This window comes from Entelurus aequoreus, linkage group LG02, assembly GCF_033978785.1.
Source record: "Entelurus aequoreus isolate RoL-2023_Sb linkage group LG02, RoL_Eaeq_v1.1, whole genome shotgun sequence".
NCBI classification, from domain to species: domain Eukaryota; kingdom Metazoa; phylum Chordata; class Actinopteri; order Syngnathiformes; family Syngnathidae; genus Entelurus; species Entelurus aequoreus.
The window spans coordinates 70,507,868-70,532,064 of NC_084732.1; the positions used below are offsets into that span (position 1 = coordinate 70,507,868).

Genomic DNA, 24,197 nt, shown 5'->3' on the forward strand with positions numbered 1-24,197 from the left:
TGTTAAACTGTTAATAACACCGCCATATGTACATGTAGAAAAGTTGTTACTAAGCCAGCTCGTTTTTAATCAGATACATTTTAATACTAACGTATATGGTATGTTTACTAGTAACCCTTTCCACCATGTTTGACCCATGAGGCTCATGGGAAAATAAACGAGTGGTTATTTTGTTGCGAGCCGGTCACATTTCGCAGATGCACGTGACCAGTCAGGTAGGTTAGCAACAATAGCATCAGCGGACCATAAAAGCGAAACTGCAGAATTGTAAATAACACGTGCTTGTTTTCATTGAGCTGCTTTTTCTCAATTTGTCGTTCGGTCGTGTTAGGCTTATACTAATTATAACGCCTATCTATGTCAATTCACCGCCGTTTCTCCATTAATTCCAGTGTAACGTTAGCTACCGTTAGCAAATGTGCTACAATTTAAATCGTGAGCTAGCATTGTTTATCGTTCCCCGATGCGCCGCGAGTGAATGTGCAAGTCTAACTTCAACCGCTTCTCAATAACATTTAACCAAGAAAGTGCATTAGCAACATCGTCCGTTGAATGATCACAGGCCCCGGGGATGGCTGCAGCCGGGCCGAGTACATCCAGAAGGGGTGCCATCGTTCTCCACTCTGACGCCAATCCGAACGACGAGGTAATACTAGCTTTTGCTGCAAGTACATTAACCAAACGTTTTTTGTTTCTATCTGTGTACAGCTCTGGTAATGGGTACATTCGCACCCACCCGCACAAATGTACTTCAAAATGTAACAATCAAAAATAAATATGACATTTTTTTAGTTTACTAGGGCATGCATATAAAATATGCATAAGTTTGACCATTTAAAATCAACGATAATTAAAGCTGCAAGCAGCGATGGACGGGACCGACTTTGAGGGCTCATACAATCCAAACCGGAGCAGTAAATGATAAATGTCTTTCATCAACTTTTAATCAGAAGGGTTCAATCGCTCTCCTGTGCTAATTTGAAGCCGACACGACAAACGCGCTCAGAGTAGATCATGTTTGAAAAAAGGTGACTGTTTTTACTCAACTTTTGTTTTGAAGGGGGAATTGCAAACTTCCTGTTGATTTTTGCTGGGGGTTGTCAGTGTATGAAATATGGGTTTAAGTGAAACCTACATAGAGGTTTTTGTTTCATGTCTCTACGACATTCCTACTGGGAGTTAGAGGCAGTTGTGTCTGTGTTTTCTTCCTAGGGGGCGCTAGAGCGCAATTTTGAGTTTTGGGGTTTGGTTTTTTGATTAGATCGCAATTTTCGCCAGTCCTGATGTGTGTGTCCAATTTGGTGAGTTTTGAAGCATGTTAAGGGGGTCAAATTACAGCTCAAAGAGGCGGCGGTATAATAATAAAACGCTAGAAATACAATAGGGTCCTCTGTCCCAAAGGAACTCGGTCCCTAATAAAAAGGAGATGCTTGGAAATAGCATAAAAATGCCCCAAAACTTGGAAAAACACGATTCATAGTGTTACTTTTTGGTGTAACCATCATGAGCGTTCTGTTCAGGTATATTTCTTTTATATTTTGATAAATTATCATATTTATGTGTACAGCTCCACTAATGGACAGTGGAGTGTTACTTTCAAAGGCAAAATGTAAGTATTGCTAGAAACATAATTTTATATGGGACTTTGTTGTATTTTATGTATAGTACATGTTCCAAAAAGCATAAAACACCACCAGAATTAGAGATATTACAAGTCAAAGTGATGAAGCTTAGTGTTACGCTCATGACTTGGTGTAACTAAACATTACCCTATAAGATGAAGGCAATTGCATTTTATTGATATTTGAAATGTATTCAATGTTTATAAATTAATATTTAAATATACAAAATGTAAAAAAGGTAATAAATATTAAAAATAAGATCATTAAATGAAATCTAGTTTGATTATGCCATCATGAGCGCAACACAAGGTTGTAAAAGTGTCAACTACAATTCTAAATAAGATGATACACACAGCTTAAAGATTGATCAATACCTATTTAAATTTAGTAAAACATAAATATGATGATTTATCAAAATATAAAAGAAATATACCTGAACAGAACGCTCATGATGGTTACACCAAAAAGTAACGCTGTGAATCGCGTTTTTCCAAGTTTTTGGGGCATTTTTATGCTATTTCCGAGCATCTCCTTTTTATTATCGTTGATTTTAATTGTCAAACTAATGCATAATATATATGCATGCCCTAGTAAACAAAAAAAAAAGTCATATTTATTTTGATTGTTACATTTTGAAGGACATTTGTGCAGGTGGGTGCGAATGTACCCATTACCAGAGCAGTACACATCTGGAAGTAAACGTAGTGCAAATGTTTATATGGAATATTTTTCTTCATGCAAAAAGAAAGCATTGGAATTATTTGATCCACTATAAGTCTTAAGAAAATGTGGACCCTAGTAATTTATACTGCACATAAACACAAGATGACACAAATGTCTTTTTTCTCCCGAATTCCATTGCAGGATTTTGACAGAATTGATGATCTGTTTGATGAGGCCGTGCTTCCGGATTCAGTTGATAAGGATGAGGACATGACATCAAATGCAGATGCTGGAAGGAAAACGCCAACAACAGCGGAGAATGACGGAGATAATGTCAAGACGGGCTTAAAGGAGCCAAACGAGCCGCAAAAATTCCCTTTATACGTAGGACCTTTTTCCTGGGTGAGTTACACATCACGATGTACATTAACACAAGCGGATGCATTTTCACGGTAGCCACAATACTATAAGGAATGTGATGTACTGTAAATAAAAGCGCAAATTGTTGATTTCGGTCTCAAGAGTAGGTATGTGTACCGAATTTGGTACTTTTATCGGCACCGACCTAATTCCGAAGCTGCAACCGGGTGTTGATTCACATAAAATAAATTTTCTGTGACAACAAAGAAAGTATGCCTGATAGATGACACTAAAACCTGGCGATTTCAACACCTCCAAATTTGGTCATGGAAACTACAGCTAAGGTGCCTGTTACAGTTAAACAGCTGGTGTGTACAATACTTACAGTACAAACACTTTTTAAGGCGCAGCAAAAGACTAGATTCAGCTTCATGGAAAAGGCTACACCCTGAGTAGGCAACACATCTAACATATTGAAATTGCAACAGCATGGAAAGTGTACTACAAAATACTTGCAAATGAGACTTAGAACAGTAAGAAATCAAGATATAACGACGAAACAGCACAATTATCATTACCATTGTAAATATAAAATTACAACATGTAGATTATAATAAACAAATTAATTTACACGTGAATACATACAGAAGTACCGTAAATTGGTACAGATGAGTACCGGTGTCGATTTTCAGGTACTGTATTGATTCAAATATGAAATGTAACCATCCCTACTCAGGAGACCAATTTGTAATAAAAATTGTACCTAGAATTCAGTTGGAGTATGTACAAATGGGTATTTTAGAATTTTATAGTTGAAGATAATTAGTGTATAACAATGTACATGGTATATTGATTTATTAATAATTATGTCTTTTCACATTCCGTTGTAAAAGGGCCATTACACTGAATCAGTGGCATTTGCGTCCCATAGAAATGAAATGTAGAAATGCATGACAAAATTAAATGTAAAACAACGTTTCATTAAGCCAAGTGTCCTGCACAGTGATCTCATGACATATTTATTAGTAAATTAAATTTAAAACATTAATATAAACTGCTTTGAACTTTGGGGGAAAATAGCATTTGTTGCCTAGCCATGCTTCCTAAAATTAGACTTTACCATGAAATATAATAATTTAAATCCTTCTGAATTTATTTATTTTTTTTTGCATATTTATATAACTTGTTATCCCAACTATACTTAATTTTCTTTAATTAAAAAATTAGTTTATCTGACTTATGTTCACGCGTGCCTGGGTTTTCACCTGTTAACATGCTTTAAGCATAACACCATGTGGTTATAATTTATTTGCTAATTCTATGCCATAAACTCAATCCTGTTGCTTTCAGTTCTGTTACTCGAATAGGTTATCTTTTAAGGAACCTTGAGCAAAAATTAAATAGTGGCTCGAGATTCCCTAATACACATGTTGAGTAGTTCAATATTTGTATTATCGATATTAGAGTTGAGAAAATACAGAAATTAAGTTTAATTTAAGACGTATATATGTTATATTTTATATCGCTATATTTAGTCTATTTATACTGCATTGTCCTTTCCATCCTTACACTTTCCATCATTGTAACTGAGCTACTGTGTTGAACAATTTCCCTTGTGGATCATTAAAGTTTGTCTAAGTCTAAGTCTAAAACAACCAAAATTCAGTGGAATGACCCCAAAGTTTTACTGATCAGGGGCCGTACTTATCAAGCTTCTTAAAGTGCCATTTTACACTTAAGTCCTGAGAATTTGCGAAATTTAGTCCTACTCTCAAACTTAAGAATAAAAGCTTTTTATCAACGTTCTTAAGTCTAAGAATCACTCCTAGTCTCCATGATATTTAAGAGACCTTCAGAGGTGTCTTAAGTGGTTAGGAGTTGCCAGCAGGGGATGGCACTGAGGCGAGAGAGACGTGCGCTAACGTTCAGGGAGCGGAACGATGTCCTGGATTTGTTTGATGACGAGCAGCTGATCAAACGGTATCGTTTAGACAGAGCGGGTATTATTTTTGTCACAGATTTAATACTTTTCGATTCCTTGTTGATTTCTGCATGTGGCTGCAGTGGGCTAGTATATATAGAGCCACCCACACCAGTTTCAAATTAGTTGCCTAATTAATGAATTGGAAAGAAAAGTTTATGAGAGTAGCGTATGTGTGTGGCCGTGAGGTGAGTGACGTCAGTGAGTGTGTGGGCGAGAGAAGAGAGGGAGCGGTAGCGTGAGTGCCGGTGGGGACTAGTTTGTTTTGTATTATTTTGTAGTTTATTGTCAAAATATACACTCCCATTGTCCACTTAAATATTTCCAAGATATTTCTTTATTCTTAGACAACGGATTCCCTTCCGTGATTGGTCATTTCTATGGACACAGAAATGACGTCACCTAAAATTCCGTTTACGGCACATAGTAATGTCGTAATTCAGCTCTGAGTGTGACACTTAAGATTCAGTCCTACACTTCGCTGAAAGTGTGAGTAAGACGCTTGATAACTAACTTTTAAGTGCAGCTTTCAGCGAATAATTTATTTACTCTTAAGTCAACTCTTAGCAGACTTCTTAGGAGTAATTCTAAGAAGCTTGATAAGTACGGCCCCTGATCATGAAGTCCAGGATAAAAGCCGTCTATTTTTCATATCAAATTCCAAATATTCATACTGTTTACGGGGGCAATACCTGAATACCAACACATTTTCATGCTTCATAAATGGGTTGCTCGGGTTTAAGTATGGTTAACACATAAAATGTGCCTCTGGCAAAACTATTGCGATTAGGGGGAAAATATATATAGCGTCAAGACAGTGCCAAAATTCTCAAACTAATTTTACGTGCGCCCTGACTCATTAAACGCTTGCGTGTCCTTGTATAAACATGTATATTTAATGACAAAATACACTAATATTGGGTTATTTTGACTAAAGACTAAACTTCTTCAGAAGTGACACACAGCAATCTTTATTCATCCCACAATGGGGAAATAATGTGGTTGCAGTGCAGATATAAAAAGTCCACAAAAATAAGGTAAATACAAACCCCGTTTCCATATGAGTTGGGAAATTGTGTTAGATGTAAATATAAACGGAATACAATGATTTGCAAATCATTTTCAACCCATATTCAGTTGAATATGCTACAAAGGCAACATATTTATGTTCTAACTGATAAACTTCTTTTTTTTTTTTGCAAATAATCATTAACTTTAGAATTTGATGCCAGCAACACGTGACAAAGAAGTTGGGAAAGGTGGCAATAAATACTGATAAAGTTGAGGAATGCTCATCAAACACTTATTTGGAACATCCCACAGGTGAACAGGCAAATTGGGAACAGGCGGGTGCCATGATTGGGTATAAAAGTAGATTCCAAAAAATGCTCAGTCATTCACAAACAAGGATGGGGCGAGGGTCACCACTTTGTCAACAAATGCGTGAGCTAATTGTTGAACAGTTTTAAGAAAAACCTTTCTCAACCAGCTATTGCAAGGAATTTAGGGATTTCACCATCTACGGTCCGTAATATCATCAAAGGGTTCACAGAATCTGGAGAAATCACTGCACGTAAGCAGCTAAGCCCGTGACCTTCGATCCCGCAGGCTGTACTGCATCAACAAGCGATATCAGTGTGTAAAGGATATCACCACATGGGCTCAGGAACACTTCAGAAACCCACTGTCAGTAACTACAGTTGGTCGCTACATCTGTAAGTGCAAGTTAAAACTCTCCTATGCAAGGCGAAAACCGTTTATCAACTACACCCAGAATTGCCGTCGGCTTTGCTGGGCCTGAGCTCATCTAAGATAGACTGATAGAAAGTGGAAAAGTGTTCTGTGGTCTGACGAGTCCACATTTCAAATTGTTTTTGGAAACTGTGGACGTCGTGTCCTCCGGACCAAAGAGGAAAAGAACCATCCGGATTGTTATAGGCGCAAAGTTGAAAAGCCAGCATCTGTGATGGTATGGGGGTGTATTAGTGCCCAAGACATGGGTAACTTACACATCTGTGAAGGCACCATTAATGCTGAAAGGTACATACAGGTTTTGGAGCAACATATGTTGCCATCCAAGCAACGTTACCATGGACGCCCCTGCTTATTTCAGCAAGACAATGCCAAGCCACGTGTTACATCAACGTGGCTTCATAGTAAAAGAGTGCGGGTACTAGACTGGCCTGCCTGTAGTCCAGACCTGTCTCCCATTGAAAATGTGTGGCGCATTATGAAGCCTAAAATACCACAACGGAGACCCCCGGACTGTTGAACAACTTAAGCTGTACATCAAGCAAGAATGGGAAAGAATTCCACCTGAGAAGCTTAAAAAATGTGTCTCCTAGTTCCCAAACGTTTACTGAGTGTTGTTAAAAGGAAAGGCCATGTAACACAGTGGTGAACATGCCCTTTCCCAACTACTTTGGCATGTGTTGCAGCCATGAAATTCTAAGTTAATTATTATTTGCACAAAAAAAATTAAGTTTATGAGTTTGAACATCAGATATCTTGTCTTTGTAGTGCATTCAATTGAATATGGGTTGAAAAGGATTTGCAAATCATTGTATTCCGTTTATATTTACATCTAACACAATTTCCCAACTCATATGGAAACGGGGTTTGTACTAGGGCTGTCAAAGTTAACGTGATAGTATTGCGTTAACTATCATTTCCTTTACTGGCGCACATTTTTTTACTGCACAATAAACGCGTGTGCATCCTGTCTGACCCTCAGTCCATTCCATAGTGTGGGAAAATGTATCTGCGTTCAGTTACTGTTGAGCCACAAGCGGGGGGGGAATGGTAAGCAGAAATGGAAAAAGAAAAAGTACATTATAGAAAGCCCATGTCCAAAGCCACAGCAAGTCGTTCTCCCTAAACAAGACCCATTTTCATCCAGGATCGCCGTGAGCCATCATCACTGGAGCAAATGCCTGCTGCAATGCTTGCATTCGGAAAGGCAAAGTTTCACTTGTATGTTTGGATTATAGATTAGTGCAATGATAACAAAAAATATAGATTCTTACTGTAACTGGTTTAGTAAGATGGGATACAAGCTAAGAAGGAAATAAAGACGGTAGGCAGGAAGTCAAGAGGCACTTTTTTAATTGTCATATTTTTATTGTTATCAAAACGTGTCAAGACCCCGCTTGTCAAAATAAAAGCGCTACTTATCACATCTGGTCCAACTAGTCCAACTAAAATGAAAGATGTGCTACATTATCATCATGCTTTGTTTGAAAATATGTTTTGTAAGGTAATCTGTGATAGTTCAACCTAAATAAAGCCTAGTACATCAGTTGAGAAAAATTGTCTGGCAGGCTGGAATATTGTGTATATTTGTTTATAACCCATTCTGGTTGATAGTCCTCAGAATGTTTAGCGGGCTGAATATTTTTAATTATTAAATAGCCTGCTCAGTGGCCTTGTGGTTAGAGTGTCCGCCCTGAGATCGGTAGGTCGTGAGTTCAAACCCCGGCCGAGTCATACCAAAGACTATAAAAATGGGATCCATTACCTCCCTGCTTGGCACTCGGCATCAAGAGTTGGAATAGGTGGTTAAATCACCAAAATGATTCCAGAGCGCGGCCACTGCTGCTGCTCACTGCTCCCCTCACCTCCCAGTGGGTTGAACAAGGGGATGGGTCAAATGCAGAGGGTAATTTCACCACACCTAGTGCAGGGTTTCCCGCAGCGCTTTGTTGTTAAGGCGGCTGCCTTAACAACAAAGAGCCACCACCTAAACTAAAGTCGTAACAAGTTGCTCAGCTTAGTTCTGCCTCTGTCTGTACGTCTCTGCAGCACCCAGCTTTGTCCCACCCACAGAACCATCTGATTGGTTACACGCAGAGCGGTAACAGCCAATCAGCAGTGTGTATTCAGAGCGCATGTAACAGCCAATCAGCAGTGCGTATTCAGAGCGCATGTAACAGCCAATCAGCAGTGCGTGTTCAGAGCGCATGTAACAGCCAATCAGTAGTGCGTATTCAGAGCGCATGGAGTCAGTGCTCCTGCGGTGGAGTGAGCAGATAGGTGTTCAGCAGGTAAGGCAGCGGACTCTCCCCAAATTACCGTATTTCCTTGAATTGCCGCCGGGAATATAGTGTTCGCCTGCCTAGAATTACAGCCGGGTCAAACTCGTTTCGCAAAATAATTAGCGCATGCTTGGCACTTCCGCCGGGTCAAATATGAGTCATTAAATGACTCCCGCCTCCTGGTGGTAGAGGGCGCTAGTGATCCTTCTTGCGACTACCAGTACTGCAGAAGACCGGTGCTGCAGAAGAAGACAACAAGCAGCATACGTGAGCCGCGATCGTTTGCTTGCACTTTTACCATGGAGGATAATATCTAAAATAAAACAGTTTTCTAAACTGGACTTTCAATCGAAGCAGGAGGTAATAATTAAAGGAATATATATAAATTAAAGGACTTTTAAAACTGAAGAAAGATAAGGAAGACTGCCTTTGATCAGAAGCAGCTGCACATGGACATCATTTATAACTTAAAGGTAAGACCATATTAACGTTTTTTTTATTAAATGTGCTTTTCATGATAAGGTAAGCGCCGGAGTGAGAAGAAGTTTTAAAATAATTAGTGCATCCTTGCCCATCCCGCATGCTTTTGGTAAGCGCAGGAGTGAGACGAGGTTTTAAATTAATTAGCGCCCCTGCGGCTATTCAAGGAAATACGGTATAATAAACACCTCCCAGTCAACTACGAGTAACATCACTATGAGCCCGTTGACGTTCTAGAAATATAAGCGGCAGCTCAGCTCGCTCGCAGTCCTTGAGGTGAAGGCTAATTAGCTTTTAGCATAACGTTAGCTCTGTGTGTGTGTGCGTGCGTGTGTTACGGACAGCAAAGCCCTGTCTGTCTGAGAGAAAGACAAGCATTATTGACCTACAGTTAACAACTAAATTATTTCACTTGACCTTTTTCTGTGTTGATTGAGCTGTGTTGAAGCAGCAAAAAACGATATGTTAAATGAAGAGTTTCCTGAAGCTTTCTCTGATAGTTGATATAATAATGTAACTGTATCATACAGCCTACATGAACTCCATGGTGTTCAGGGATGAATAGTCTCTCCTATTGCTATTGTACTATTTTTTCAGCTATAGTTACATTAATCATTAGTAATGGAGCAGCCTAGTTTTGAATGGCAGGGTCCCTGCCATCACATGTTGATAAAAATATAACCTTTACATAATAAAAATCAGCTACAGGCTTCCCAAATGCTGTAATAAATTAAGCATGATGAGTTGAACATACTGTATGTCTCAGCATGTGGCCCCACTTTTAACTCTTTTTTTTCAAAAGCTTTTTGCAAACGCTTACTTACAGTAAGTCATTAATTTGACTTAGTAAGTCATTATCTTGACTTACTAAGTCATAATAATGACATACTTAGTATCTCAGGTGACTAGGACTGTTTTGTTTTTACTTTACAGAAAAAATATCGATATATATATATCGTATATCGCCATTCAGCAAATGGAGCGGAAAACACAACCAAAAATTGTAGGCTATTTCACGCGACAAAGCCGACCTATGTCACCACAGTCTGTAGTCTATTGCCCCCCAGGCTGTGGTGGCAGCGACGAGGTGGAGACGTGATGGCGACAGTTCGAGTTACACCGCCGGAGAGACACCACCTTAACTAACAAATTTTCTGGGGGAAACACTGTAGTGTGTGTGTGTGTGTGTGTGTGTGTGTGTGTGTGTGTGTGTGTGTGTGTGTGTGTGTGTGTGTGTGTGTGACTATCAGTGGTACTTTAACTTTAAATAGATAAATAAATACTACTTTGATGTCATCTAACGTGTCCTTCAACAGATCCCGGTATTGTGACCAAAATGGTCAGTCCTTCTGCCCAAGGAGTTTGCTGGCCTATTTGTTTATTTTTTTCTTTAGGCGTTTGTTGCAATAAAATGGCGGGAAAAAACTAAAGTTGCATCAAATTCTTCTTTTCCAAATGGCACAGATTCAGTGGAATGGCATTGCTATTGTCCAAATACCACTGTCCTTTACTTTACAGTTTGTTTTCCCATGGGCAGGTTTGGAGCTTATTAACCTTTGACTTCTAATACTGTTTATACAAACAAATCAATAAAGGTAAACAGTACTTATGCTCTTCTCTTTCCCATTTCCCCATCTTTTTGTACCATTTAGTGGACATCTGACGAAGACGTCTTGTCTGTGGCCCAAAGGTTAGACGTAAGGGATATCGAGGAGATCAAATTTGCAGAGAACAAAGCAAATGGCCAATCAAGAGGGTATGTAACAAGTAGATGTTCACACTTAGTTCACTTTCATGACCTCAAATATGTATGTTTCTTTTCATCCCCTCTTTTATAGCTATGCAAAGTTGGTGGTGACTTCAGGAAGGTCCGCAAAAATATTGTTGGATAAAATACCACAATGTACGATGGATGGGGAAAAAATTGACTGCCGCCTTGCCACTCAGCAAAACTTAACTGTGTTCGAGTATGTTGCAAACAAACGTAAGAGTGCCACCATTTTCTCACACTAACAATGACCCTTTTTACACTGACCACCAAATCTGATTTTTTTACCCCTCAAATGACACAGATCTGATTTTTTTTGCCAGTCTAAATGCACCAAAGTGCTTCAAATCAGATTTTTTTTTCGCAACAGATTCAGGCCACATCAAGAGGTAGTCTGAATCTGATCTTTTCAAATGTGACTTCAGTCTAAACGGCAACGCGACCTGAATACGACTTTTGTGTCATCTTTGGGCAAACTACCAGGAGTGTAACGGTATTGTAGATACCACAGTATTTCAGTTTCAAAGTCTTTGCAATATTACTGTGATGCCTGGCGGTATCAAACAAAATTTGGTGTGTAGTGTTTTTTTCTGGCGCTTTGGCCAGGTCTGGAAATAAACTACATCTCCCAATATCCTTTGCGCAGCGCCCAAGTGTTTGTCGTCGATGAGAGGAATTATTTGGGGGTTTTTTGGACATTCCCTGAAAACTGTCATCAAAATCTATGTATAACTATTTGAGTTATGTTGCTAACAAACAGAAAAACAAACCCTGGCGAAAACATAAGCTCTTTAGCTGAGATAAGAAACTCTGCGTTTTGCAAAGCAATAGTTTCGTCTCGAGCGTTTCCAAGGCGACACACAGCCAGACAGTCATATCGTACCGTACGGAGGTAATCACCAAAAAAATGCTCAATGCGGAAAATATGAGGAAACTGAAAAACTACTTGATAAATCCTCAATTCATCCATCCATGTTTTCTCATCAACTGTCATACAAAAAATATATTTGAAGCCAGCGAACCAAAACATCAGTTTGTGTTATTTACAACATTAAAAGTTAAATTTGTAATTAATTTTTCTGAGAGACAGCATTTTCCAGGCTTGTATAAACATGTCCCCTGTCAAGTATACTGCCTGTCAGAAAGTAAAAGTTGAAAGACAATGAAATGAACATAAGTGTTGTACACTGGATGTTTACATTGTCACTTTAAAGAAATGCAGCTGTAAGTCTTTTTTTTTTTATTTGCTTGAAACGGTGGACGTCCCGACACAATTCTTTGTGCTTAAAAAAATCATATTTGTATTAATAAGATTAGATAATTTTAGCATTATGTTTATGGTTAACTTACAGTAAGTGTGTTTATCTTAAACATTTCTGCCAATTCATTTTACACACTTAACATTTTTAAGTCTCTTTTATTTTTTTGGACATATGCCACGATAATATCATACCGTGGCCTTAATACCATGGTATTATCGTACCGTGAGATTTTGATATCGTTGCATCTCTTTGAGCTTCGTCATTTGTGTGCACGGGGAAGGACGCACCCTGCCAGCGGATGTGGATACTACATAACAACATCCGGTTTCGATGAGCAAAGTCCTTTTTCGGTGGCTGAATATTTTTAAGACCTATATTTTGATTCCAAAGAAATAGCGATTGTTGAAGAACTGGAGTTGACGTTGTGGCGTATTTGCTTATAGGTTACATATATTGCGTAAGTTGTTTACGTAAGTGAGTTGAAGAATAAAGCTAACATGGATTCACGCTGATGTGTTGCCTCTACTTAACAGCTATAAAAAGATTCAAACTCTCCCAAATATATTACATTATATACATCCATTCATACATTATATTACGGTACTTGTATTTATTTTTACGTGAAGAAAACACAAATTTTTAAGGTGTGGTGACTTATTTTATTAAGGAGTAGCGACTTTCTTGTTCATTTACGGAATCTGGTCAACTTCCTTTGTTTTCTCACTTTATCAAACTGTGCATACAAGTGATGTCGAGGCCACTTTGGGGCCTGTACATGTTCATAGTGGAATCTGATAAAGATCACATTTTGCTTGCAGTCTAAATAGTCAGCTGGAAAAAATATTTTCCAGCTGACTATTGACCTGCAGTGTAAACGTAGTGAATGATATACTGTACATCCACGTGACTTAAGTGCTTTTCATAGGCTTCCCAATGCGCAGTAATTCCAGGGACTGTGATTCGCTGGAGAGTACGCCATTACCCCGGAACAACCACCCTCCTCGCAGTATACCCCCTCACTTCCCGCCGCATCCCCTCGGCAACATATTTCCCTCACATTCCAGCCCTTTACTCGCCCATCCACCACCTCCCTTCCCACCTGTGCCCCCCAACATCTACCCCCCTCCTTTGTTTCCTCCTCAACTTTTCAACGCTCCGAGACAGCCGTCTCCAAGTCTGCATATCAATCCAGCCTACATCTCACCACCACCAGAAAGACACAGCAGGCTTTCTTACAATATGCAAAAGTGAGAATGCGATCAATTTCACACCTTTGATAAAGTTGTCCAAGACACAAAAATTATTTGTTTGATTAATTTGTCGCTGTTGTAAAAATATCTTTGTATTTTGCTGACAAAGGGGAGACAGGGATTATGAGGAGCTGTTGAACAGAAATAGGGCTGTGGCTAGCAGCGCCATTACCAAGGCCGTGACCGGCGCAACAACCGGTAAGTACACCTCATCATATTTATGTTATGCTGGAAATTACTCTCATATTCTTCAGTCTGTCATTAACGCATCAAATGCCCATGTGTGCAAGCACAACGCTAACAATACTTGGATAAACTGCCCGGAATGCGTTGCAACAGATGTTTCATGGATTTTGAGTCATTCTTCTCTGCTTATAGATTGTGTTCACATTTTTGTTCAGATTAATGAAAATGGATCAATCCGCATTGTTTTTGATACATTTGTAAAATTTGCAGGAGTTTACAAAAAAACAACAAAATAAAAACTATTTAAATAGCCCGACCCATCTCACATTGAATAATTTAGAGTACGGCTGTATTTAGACCTGGATCGATATTCAATAAGTCAATTAACCGACTCTAAAAACTCTTAAAAGACTCTTGAACACATCATAGTAATCCCCTCAATTCCCCCCAATAACAGATTACCGTATTTTTCGGATTATAAATCGCAGTTTTTTTTCATAGTTTGGGGTGCGATTTATACTCTGGAGCGATTTATGTGTGAAATTATTAACACATTACCGTAAAATATCAAATAATAATAATTATCTCATTCACGTAAGAGACTAGGCGTATATCAGCAATCGTCACACACACACGTCAACCAATAAAAATGTGCCGGGGGCGGGTCATGGCAGAAGTGCATTGTGAAAAAAAAGATACTACCTGCTCCTGCTTCCGTACCTATGAAAATTGATCATTTCAACATTGGCGGTAACTTATAAAAACTGAGAAGGGCTGAACAAAAATGGCACCGAAAAGGAAATCATATACTGCAGGTTACAAGCTGGAAGTAATGAAATATGCAGCAGAAAACTGCAATCGAGCAGCAGAAAGAAAGTTTGGAGTAAGCGAGAAACTTGTAAGGGACTGGCGAAAAGCGGATGCTACTCTTACTGAAATGAAGAAAACTAAAAAAGCTAATCGCGGGCTAAAAGCTAGGTGGCCACAGCTCGAGGAACGAATTCACAAATGGGTGTTTGAAAATTGCCTTTCAAATGTCTATTATTGGTGTTGGATTTTATCAAATAAATTTCCCCCAAAAATGCGACTTATACTCTAGTGCGACTTATATATGTTTTTTTGTACACTTTAAACACAATATAAAGTCCTTTACAGTCCTGTATATTAAAGAAACATAAGTGGGTCATGGATCAACTTTCTATTTAATTACAAAATCAGAACAACGAGCTAGACTGTCCTCATATAATGATAAATGATAAATGGGTTATACTTGTATAGCGCTTTTCTACCTTCAAGGTACTCAAAGCGCTTTGACAGTATTTCCACATTCACCCATTCACACACACATTCACACACTGATGGCGGGAGCTGCCATGCAAGGCGCTAACCAGCAGCCATCAGAGGCAAAGGGTGAAGTGTCTTGCCCAAGGACACAACGGACGTGACTAGGAAGGTAGAAGGTGGGGATTGAACCCCAGTAACCAGCAACACTCCGATTGCTGGCACAGCCACTCTACCAACTTCGCCACGGCGTCCCAATATGCAGCTGCCCTGCCAATGCGCACACACTCTAGTCCTGTGGTGCACTCACGGTTTGAAATCACAAAACTCATTAACTTTGTTAGCTGGTCAGTGCAATGATTAGGAATAAAAAAATTTAAAAAACACTTTACCTTGTTGGTTAATCTTCTTGGTGTGCACCGGAAGGGAGGGCGAAGGATGGAAGGCATTGTCGACAACACTGTGGATACTTCCTGAATGTTTCAAACCACACATTCCTTGATCCACTGTGTTACTTTATCATTACAAATACATTTCATGATTTATTTAAATGTCACAAAATTTCATACAAATCAAAAAGCTTTTTGGTGCATGTTTTCCATTTTTTAATGTACTGTTGAAGCATTAAAGCATATTTCAGAAAAAATACATTGACCTAAATAAAAGTAGGTTGTGACATGACTGACTGATGGAAAACTATTTTATAAGGGTTTTTTTCTACCTCAATATGTGTGAGCTGCATATTTCAGCTGTTTGCTGCATGTGTTCATTGCCGACATTGTCTAATGCAGGAGACCTGCGGGTAGCCATGGAAACGCTGTTAACGGCCATCGCCATCATTAAGCAGTCCAGAATATACGGAGATAAGCGCTGCCAAGCCCTGGTCACCTCCCTCAAAGACTGCCTGGTGTCCATCCAGGGAGACTCTGGCCACAGGTTTTTCAGCGCCCCAACACAATCACATGACATGAATCACACACAGTCTAATAATCCCTGATTGATTTCCAGCAGGAGTAGCAGTCATTCAGACACCCGGGTCAGAGATCGGGAGCGCCACAGAGAGGAGTTGCCTAGTTGGGAAGGAGCCGGAACATCCCGGAGGCACAGGGAACGTTCCCGGAGTCGAGAGAGGGAAAGGGAGCGCTTGCGGGACAGGCACAGGGATCAGAGAGACCGCTACCGCTGACTCGGTAAGATTGTATCGTCACAGCTTCGTGGTCCACTTTGACATCGCAACACATAAAACGTCACATCCAACCCAGAGGAGACTCCCTGATGATGCTGTCTGTTAGCATTTCTCTCACAATAGCCTTTCACTTCTTTCTTCTTTTTAAGACCATGTTGATTGCAGAACGTATTGACAAACTGATACGCCTACTTTCTGGGGTCTACTCATGATTCGGTAACTAACACTAGAACAAGGGCATTTGTTTTTAATCGACACTACTCTTAAAAAGTGAGGGATATTAATCTGGAATTTCAGGATGAAGCTACAATGTATGTAATTAATTTGGAATGTCCAACTGTTCAAAGTTTTAGTATTAGTTTTAAAACTCGCTGATCTCTAACAAGGATGGCAAAATCCCTACAAGGTGTCTGATCCTTGAATGGATCAATGATCAGTGTAGGTTTTTTGCTTTGGAATTTTATTTCATGATTGGGAATTGAAAAACCAAAAAACATTGGATTACAGTCATCCCTAGTCTCAAATATTGTCTTCACTACATATTTAAATTTTTAAAGCCTATTGTACAATTTCTTGTTCCTAAATTAAGTCTTTTAAAGCCTAAAAATGGCTAAATATACAAAAAAATATCAATACAGTAGTAGTATTGGCCACGAGAGGAGAGCACATCTACCAGAGTGCATTGTCTAGTATTGTGGCTACTGATTGGCTCAGCCTCAGGCAGCATTACTATATTGGCTTAAAAGAGTATAAAGGTAACTAAAGGGCATTAATTCATGTCTGGAGGGCTTTGATGTTGAAAAATGGATCTTGAAAGTCAAACAGTTTTTTATACTCTACTATTAAAACATTTTGGTAAATTGGTAAATTATACAAACTTCGCGGAAATTAATTTATCACGGCCATGTTCGGATCCAATTAACAGCCATAAACAAGGGACGACTATTTAAATTTTATTTTGGGAAAGAAAAAGTATTAATTTGGGGGTGAAACACGTTTTTCTATTCCAGTGCCGAAGAGCAATAACAAGATGTAAAAATTTGTAATTTGACATTTTTATTTATTAAATATTTATATCGACATAAAACTGAAAAATTGACCAAAAACTTTTTTTTTATATATTTTGACACCAGAACTGGAAGTTGGTCATCAAAAATTACACCATGGACTGGCCTGTAGGGAAAAAACAGTTTGACGTTGTATTGTTTGTCCAAAAGATCATGGATCAATATTTATTTTTTTTATATACATTAACACAGGATACAGTTATGGCTATTATTGTTTAGTTTGATTAGGAAAAAAAACTTTGATTTATTTTCTGTTGCTTCGAATAATCGTTTAACTGTAATTTATAAAAATGTATCAAATTCAAAAAGTAGTGTTCGGAACTTTAAAAGCTTAGTGTCATCAGCATACACTGAGACTGGAGGTGCCTTTCTGTAATAAATGTATTGATCCATACATGTCTCACACACCTCTTATTACCGTTCAGCTCCTTGTTAGAGAACAGCAAGTTGTGTAAAAAAATATAGTAGTGAAACATTTGGGCTTAGAAAATTCATACTTTACCTGTAAAGGTTATAGTGCTTTTTAGATTCATCCTGTATTCAATATCCCTAACTATTTGTGAGTAGTGTACGTCATAAAGGTTCCTTGAAATTATTTAAATGTATAAAATGCCACCAATGATTAGTTTTGAGAACACTTATGTATCGTGCTTTCACAAAGTAATCGGACTACTTCAATTTTGGTCACATTTATGTTGCATATTTAAACAAAGCTGTAAGCATGATTTTTTTTTTTACCCTTTAAAACCAAATAACTAGACCTAATAAAACAAAAGATGTATTTTACTTTTTTGGCAATCTTTGCAATGACTTAAAATTGAACTCAGCCAGCTGTTTTATCATGTTTACACTTTGCATGGAGTTAAATCCAGTTCAAAGGTAGTGCACAATTAATGTGAAAAAATTGAGTGACGTCTGAATACTTTATTTTTTTTCTGTAATATGTTCCTAAATGTTTTTAGAAAATATACTTTCCCCCTCTAGACACTGCTGTTGAAGTGTTCAGGGGAGTTTTCTTTTTAGTTTCTGCACAAACTTGTAAATAGACTTAAAAATGTTGAGTCTGTAATTGTTTGTCAACTCTTCACAGGATATGTTGTGTGTAGGTTAATTCAGATTCCAATCATACCTGCCAATATTTGCATTTGAAAATACTGAAACGCACCCTGCAGACTACACCGCACTGACGTTTGTGCCGGCCGCTCCAACAATGCCCAAGTTTTTTTTTTGTGGAAGTAAAACGTGCACAAATGGGAGGACGGCAGGTCAAAAAATATGGAAGTTTCCTGGAAAAACATGTGTTGCCAAGTATGATTAGAATCCTTGCATGTGCAGAGACCTGCAAATGTATATAACATGTCATGTTCATCATTCTTTTGTAATATAAAACATCCCTAAAATGTACCCATGTTTTATTTTTATTTCTCAGTTTTAAATTCTTTTTGGTTTGGCAACCCGAAGTTTTACCGAAAACTCATAATTTTGAATGATACTTTTCCACAAAAGAAAATGTAATTGACTTTGATATACAACTGACTTACACAGAAATAAATGTGAAATTTACCATCTTTATTCAGAAAAACAATATTTCAATGTGTATACTGTAGTTAAAGCAACATTCTTGTCATTTGACATCAAAATAAAAATAAGACATGTCCAAGCGCCAAACATACATAAAGAAAGCAGTTTTTAATTACTTTTCCAGGGGAGCATAATTCAACAACTTCTCAATAAGATCCACATGAGAGAGGAGCATCCTTCGACAGCAGTATCTCTTCAAGCCCAGGGCATCTAGAGCATCACTAAATGGGTGGGAAAGAAAAAAAAAAGTTTACAATCGCTGAGAGCAACATAATGTTAACGAAGCAGCCGACGAACAATACTAGCGTCCTTATATAAATAAAACAAGTATCGCAAAGTTAATTTGATCAGAATTGCACAATGTTTACAAGAAATTCTTAAAAACACTAAATTTCGTTCATTTCACAGCAACCAGGTGAGTACTATTTTTAAATGCATTTCACAAGTGTTGGAGTCAAATTATAGACTAGGCCAGAAGTGTCAAACTCATCTTCATTGAGGGCCATAACGGGAGGGCTGTCTTAACAGTGAATAGTATACAGTATGAATATTAACAGTTATTAAATAATTGCCTATGTTCACATACACTGTAAAGATCTGCAAATTATGCAATGAAAAACAGACCGCTCTGTTGCCAGAATTTTACCATAAAATCTACGGTTGTTTTTACGGTGTATTACTGTAAATGAAAAAATAGTACCAGTTTACAGTAAATTTAGAGCAACTGAGCTGACAGTTTTTACCGGAAAAACTATGGTGGTGGGTTGTACAATGCATTACTGTAAATTAAAAAAACGGTACCAGATTTGTTACAGTAAAATCCTTTGTCATTTTTAAGGTGTACTATTTGGTGGATAACTTACTTTGAAATCATAAGTCAGTCAGATGATTTATTTTCATTTTAACAAGCTTTTTTGAAAGCAAAATATCTGTAACAGATACAGTCATGGCCAAAAATATTGGCACCCCTGCATTTCTGTCAGATAATGCACCACTTCTCCCAGAAAATTGTTAAAATTACAAATGCTTTGATGTTCATATGTTTATTTTGTTTGCATTGAAACAACACACAAAAAAGACAAATCTGATATTGTACATACGTTAACTCCAAAAATGGACTGGACAAAATTATTGGCACCCTCAACTTAATATTTGGTAACACACCCTTTGGGGGAAAAAAACTGAAATCAATGGCTTCCTGTAACCAACGAGTTTCTTACACCTTGCTACTAGAATTTTGGACCACTCTTCTTTTGCAAACTGCTTCAGGTCTCTCAGATTTGAAGGGTGCCTTCTCCCAACTGCTGTTTTTAGATATCTCCACAGATATTCTATAGGATTTAGATCTGGACTCATTGATGGCCACTTCAGAACTCTCCAGCGCTTTGTCTTAAGCCATTTTGTGTGCTTTTTGAAGTATGCTTTGGGTCGTTGTCCTGCTGGAAGACCCATGACCTCTGACGGAGACCCAGCTTTCTGACACATGCCTCAAAATTATTTGGTAGTCCTCAGATTTCATGATGCCATGCACACAGTCAAGGCATCAGGTACCAGAAGCAGCAAAGCAACCCCAAAACATCAGTGAACCTCCACCATGTTTGACTGTAGGGATGGTGTTCATTACTTTGAAGGCCTCATTTTGTTTTCTGTAAACAGTGTGATGATGTGCTTTACCAAAAAGCTCCACTTTAGTCTCATCTGTCCACAAGACGTTCTCCCAGAAGGATGTTGGCTTCCTCGGGTACGTTTTTGAAAACTCCAGTCTTGCTTTTTTGTCTGTGTGTCAGCAGCAGGGTCCTCCTGGGTCTCCTACCATAGCATCCCTTTTCATTGAGATGGCGACGGATAGTGCGAGCTGACACTGTTGTACCCGCCGGTGTCTGCAGGTCAGCTTGAATTTGTTTGGAATTGGATTGAGGTTCTTTATCCACAATTCTAACAATCCTTCGTTGCAGTCTTTCATACATTTTTCTCTTCCGTCCAGGGAGGTTAGCTACAGTCCCATGGGCTTTAAACTTCTTGATGACATTGGAACATTTAGATCTCTGGAGATGGACTTGTAGCCTTGAGATTGTCCATGCTTTTCCACAATCTTGGTTCTCAAATCTTCTGAGAGTTTTTTGCTCTTCTTTCATTTCTCCATGCTCATTGTGGTACACACAACACAAAGGTTAAGTCAACTTTTTTCCATTTTTAACTGGCTGCAAGAGTGATTTATATATTGCCAGCACCTGTTACTTGCTACAGGTGAGTATAATTACAAATTAAAGGAGCATCACATGCTTAGAATACAACTATTTCTTACAATTTTGAAAAGGTGGCAATCATTTTGTCCAGTCCATTTTTGGAGTTCTGTGTAAAATAATATAGGCTTTTTTGGGGGTGGGGTTATGTGTTTCAATGCAAACTAAATAAATAAACGCAGATGTGCCAATAATTTTGGCCTTGACTGAAGGTGTAAAAACTATATTTTCGAATGAATCGCAATACTCATTTGTAACTATTCTTAATTGATAAAAAAATAAAGAACATTTTAAAATAAAGTGAAACATTTTTTAATGTGTCCTGTCCTTACAGTCAAAATGGGCATTTTATTCGAGCAAGAATTACTTGGCACTTACTACTACTTAATACAAACGTATTACACATTATGGAACATTTCAAAATGTCGTAATGTCTTACCCTTCTGTGTACTCAGCCTGGAGCAGACCAAGGTACATCTCCCACTTGTTACCCACGATCTTTCCACAGGTGAAGCACCGGACTGGGATGATCATTTTTAAGATCCCTGAAAACAAGCACACCTCCCCCAACTCAATACATACGGTAATTAAAAAGTGGACAGGAGACACTTCACATGCACAAATAATTATTGAATTAACAGCCAGTCAGTCATGTATTGTATTATATTGTCCAGGGTGTACCCTGCCTTCCGCCCGAATGCAGCTGAGATAGGCTCCAGCACCCCCCGCGACTCCAAAAGGGACAAGCGGTAGAAAATTGATGGCATCTATAATTTGCAATGCAGTACAATTTTATGTTAACAACCTGCATGCGGCTCTTTAGTGCCACCCTAGTGGCTCCCTGGGGCATTATTAAAAAAGGATTGAAAATGGAAAGAGATGGGGAAACATATTTTTTTGTTTTAGTATGTTATTTGTTTGAGGACAAACATGACACAAATCTTCCCAATTGTTAGAAACCCCACTGTTTAATATGTTTGTGTTTATGCTTCACTGATGAGAGTATTTGGTGAACATTGTTTTGTCCTAATTTCGCCGGTTCTTGAACTCGCCATAGTGTGGACTGTGACGCAACAGTTTACATGTAAAATCTTCCACTCGTTTGTCTCATTTTGTCCACCAAAAGTTTCATGCCGTGTGTGAATGCACAAAGGTGCGCTTTGTTGATGTTATTGACTCGGACTGCTAATCAGGCATATTTGGTCAGTGCACGACTGCAAGCTAATCAATGCTAACATGCTATTTAGGCTAGCTGTATGTACATATTGCATCACCATGCCTCATTTGTAGGTATATTTGAGCTCATTTAATATAGACATAGACAAACTTTAATGATCCACAAGGGAAATTGTTCCACACAGTAGCTCAGTTACAATTGATGGAAAAGACAATGCAGGTATAAATTAGACTAAAAGCAATATAAAATAACATATATACGTAATATTTAAATATATGTAAAGTATAGCATATATACTGATATTATGTTTATATCATATATATATAACAATTACCATGTACAATACTACAGTAATATCCTTTACTTTTATCCTCTTTGTATATAATTAACTTTTGCATGTCTCATGACACATTATTATCATATTTGCTGCATTTCTGATAGTTGTTTGTGTGCCATGTTGTTCCAGACCACAGCAAACATTACCTCCATTGCCAAAGATTGTAATAATTATATTAAAAGAAGGCAGCCTTAACTTGGACACACACATGTATACCTTTGGCCATTGAAAGCCAGTAATTTCCAAGAGTTTTCTCACCTTGAGTAGCTTCTGATTTACTAATGGTTTCTTAATGTTGTAAAAATGTGTAGAATAAATATTAAATGTCTGTCAACGAACATTTGCTTCAGCCTGCGACACAGTTATTTTGATAGTAGGCTAATATAGCTAATATAGACGCTTACGTCATGTGTTGACTTCATTTTAAGACTTATATAAGGCTTTTAATTTTTTGCGGCTCCAGACAGATTAGTTTTTTGTATTTTTGTTCCAATATGGCTCTTTCAACATTTTGGGTTGCCGACCCCCGTCTTACAGCGTGTTGCTAACATGGGTTACCTTGTGTTTAGCTAACAACAACCCACGCTGCTGTTAGCACGAACGCTAGCGTTATCTCTTATCAAATACCCCTAAACATCTGTCTAAATAAAATATAACCCTTTACTCGACTCACCCTCACCGGTTCAGTTGCTCTCCGCCAAATAAATGACAAGAAAAGTCAGGATGTATGATTAGCAATTCGGACTTCACGGCAGGAAACTTGTGTTTTTAACCACATCACGTGACCGGAAACACTTCCGGCCTGGACCTTCAGAATATTTTTTTTTTTTTTTTTTACGATACATTCAATTATTGTTACCTAATGATGAATTTATTTGTTAAAACAAAAACCTGTAAAGTGACCTTTTTTCACTATCACCCTCACCGGTTCAGTTGCTCTCCGCCAAAATAAATTACAAGAAAAGTCAGGATGTATGATTAGCTATTCGGACTTCAAGGCAGGGAGCTTTGTGTGTTTAACTACATCATACTTCCGGTCTGGACCTTCAGACTAAAATATTTTTTATTTTTACGATACATTCTATTATTGTTACCGTAATGATGAATTCATTTGTTAAAACAAAAACCTATCAAGTGACGTTTTTTCACTATCACCCTCATCGGTTCAGTTGCTCTCCGCCAAATAAATGACAAGAAAAGTCAGGAGGTATGATTAGCTATTCGGACTTCAAGGCAGGGAATTTGTGTGTGTTTAACCACATCACGTGACCGGAAACACTTCCGGCCTGGACCTTCAGAATAAAATATTAATTTTTTTACGATACATTCAATTATTGTTACCTAATGATGAATTCATTTGTTAAAACAAAAACCTGTCAAGTGACCCTTTTTCACTATCAGAAATATCCAATACAAATTTGAGGTTGGTTCACTTTTTTTAATTAAGGCTGCATCACAACCACGTTCTTTGTATACACTACTATAGGGGAAGAGTGGCGTAGGCCTAAACAATCTATTGTTTTTTAAAAATATAAAAATATATCCACACATAGCCATCATTATCATTACAGTCACCATGAGCACACAAATGCTATCATTTCTAACATCACCGTCATTGCCTTTTTTAAACATCATACATGACCATCAGCAGTGTTACATCATTATTTATTAATACTTTGCTACAGCACACTATATGTGCCAACTGAGGAATCCTACCTG

At 38.1% G+C, this 24,197-nt stretch overlaps 2 protein-coding genes across 4 annotated transcripts; one reads left to right on the forward strand and one right to left on the reverse strand.

Moving 5' to 3' along the window:
- The first annotated feature begins 57 nt into the window (after nucleotides 1-57).
- On the forward strand, nucleotides 58-18,708 carry LOC133638715 (cleavage and polyadenylation specificity factor subunit 7-like). 2 transcript variants are annotated; one of them, XM_062031606.1, is made up of 9 exons: nucleotides 58-215; nucleotides 563-646; nucleotides 2,487-2,687; nucleotides 10,793-10,896; nucleotides 10,979-11,124; nucleotides 13,096-13,417; nucleotides 13,530-13,618; nucleotides 15,679-15,823; nucleotides 15,899-18,708. In XM_062031606.1, the coding sequence occupies exons 1-9, from the start codon at nucleotides 198-200 to the stop codon at nucleotides 16,071-16,073; spliced, it is 1,284 nt and encodes a 427-aa protein (XP_061887590.1). In that variant the 5' UTR covers nucleotides 58-197; the 3' UTR covers nucleotides 16,074-18,708. The 2 variants fall into 2 exon arrangements, with proteins under 2 accessions (XP_061887590.1, XP_061887581.1); XM_062031597.1 differs by having other exon boundaries at nucleotides 63-215; nucleotides 15,896-18,708.
- Nucleotides 18,689-23,299, reverse strand: LOC133638726 (DNA-directed RNA polymerases I, II, and III subunit RPABC5). 2 transcript variants are annotated; one of them, XM_062031618.1, is made up of 3 exons: nucleotides 23,152-23,299; nucleotides 21,404-21,509; nucleotides 18,689-18,942 (listed from the first exon to the last, which is right to left on the reverse strand). In XM_062031618.1, the coding sequence occupies exons 2-3, from the start codon at nucleotides 21,496-21,498 to the stop codon at nucleotides 18,834-18,836; spliced, it is 204 nt and encodes a 67-aa protein (XP_061887602.1). In that variant the 5' UTR covers nucleotides 21,499-21,509; nucleotides 23,152-23,299; the 3' UTR covers nucleotides 18,689-18,833. The 2 variants fall into 2 exon arrangements, with proteins under 2 accessions (XP_061887602.1, XP_061887611.1); XM_062031627.1 differs by having other exon boundaries at nucleotides 23,158-23,297.
- Nucleotides 23,300-24,197: the final 898 nt, after the last annotated feature.

Excerpts from the sequence above, each read along its gene's own strand:
- LOC133638715 (XM_062031597.1), top strand. Across the intron at positions 10,897-10,978 it reads GCAAATGGCCAATCAAGAGG|CTATGCAAAGTTGGTGGTGA; the intron begins GTATGTAACAAG and ends CCTCTTTTATAG. Across the intron at positions 11,125-13,095 it reads CGAGTATGTTGCAAACAAAC|GCTTCCCAATGCGCAGTAAT; the intron begins GTAAGAGTGCCA and ends TGCTTTTCATAG.
- LOC133638726 (XM_062031618.1), bottom strand. The coding sequence starts at position 21,498 with ATGATCATCCCAGTCCGGTGCTTCACCTGTGGAAAGATCGTGGGTAAC. Across the intron at positions 18,943-21,403 it reads CAGGCTGAGTACACAGAAGG|TGATGCTCTAGATGCCCTGG; the intron begins GTAAGACATTAC and ends CCACCCATTTAG.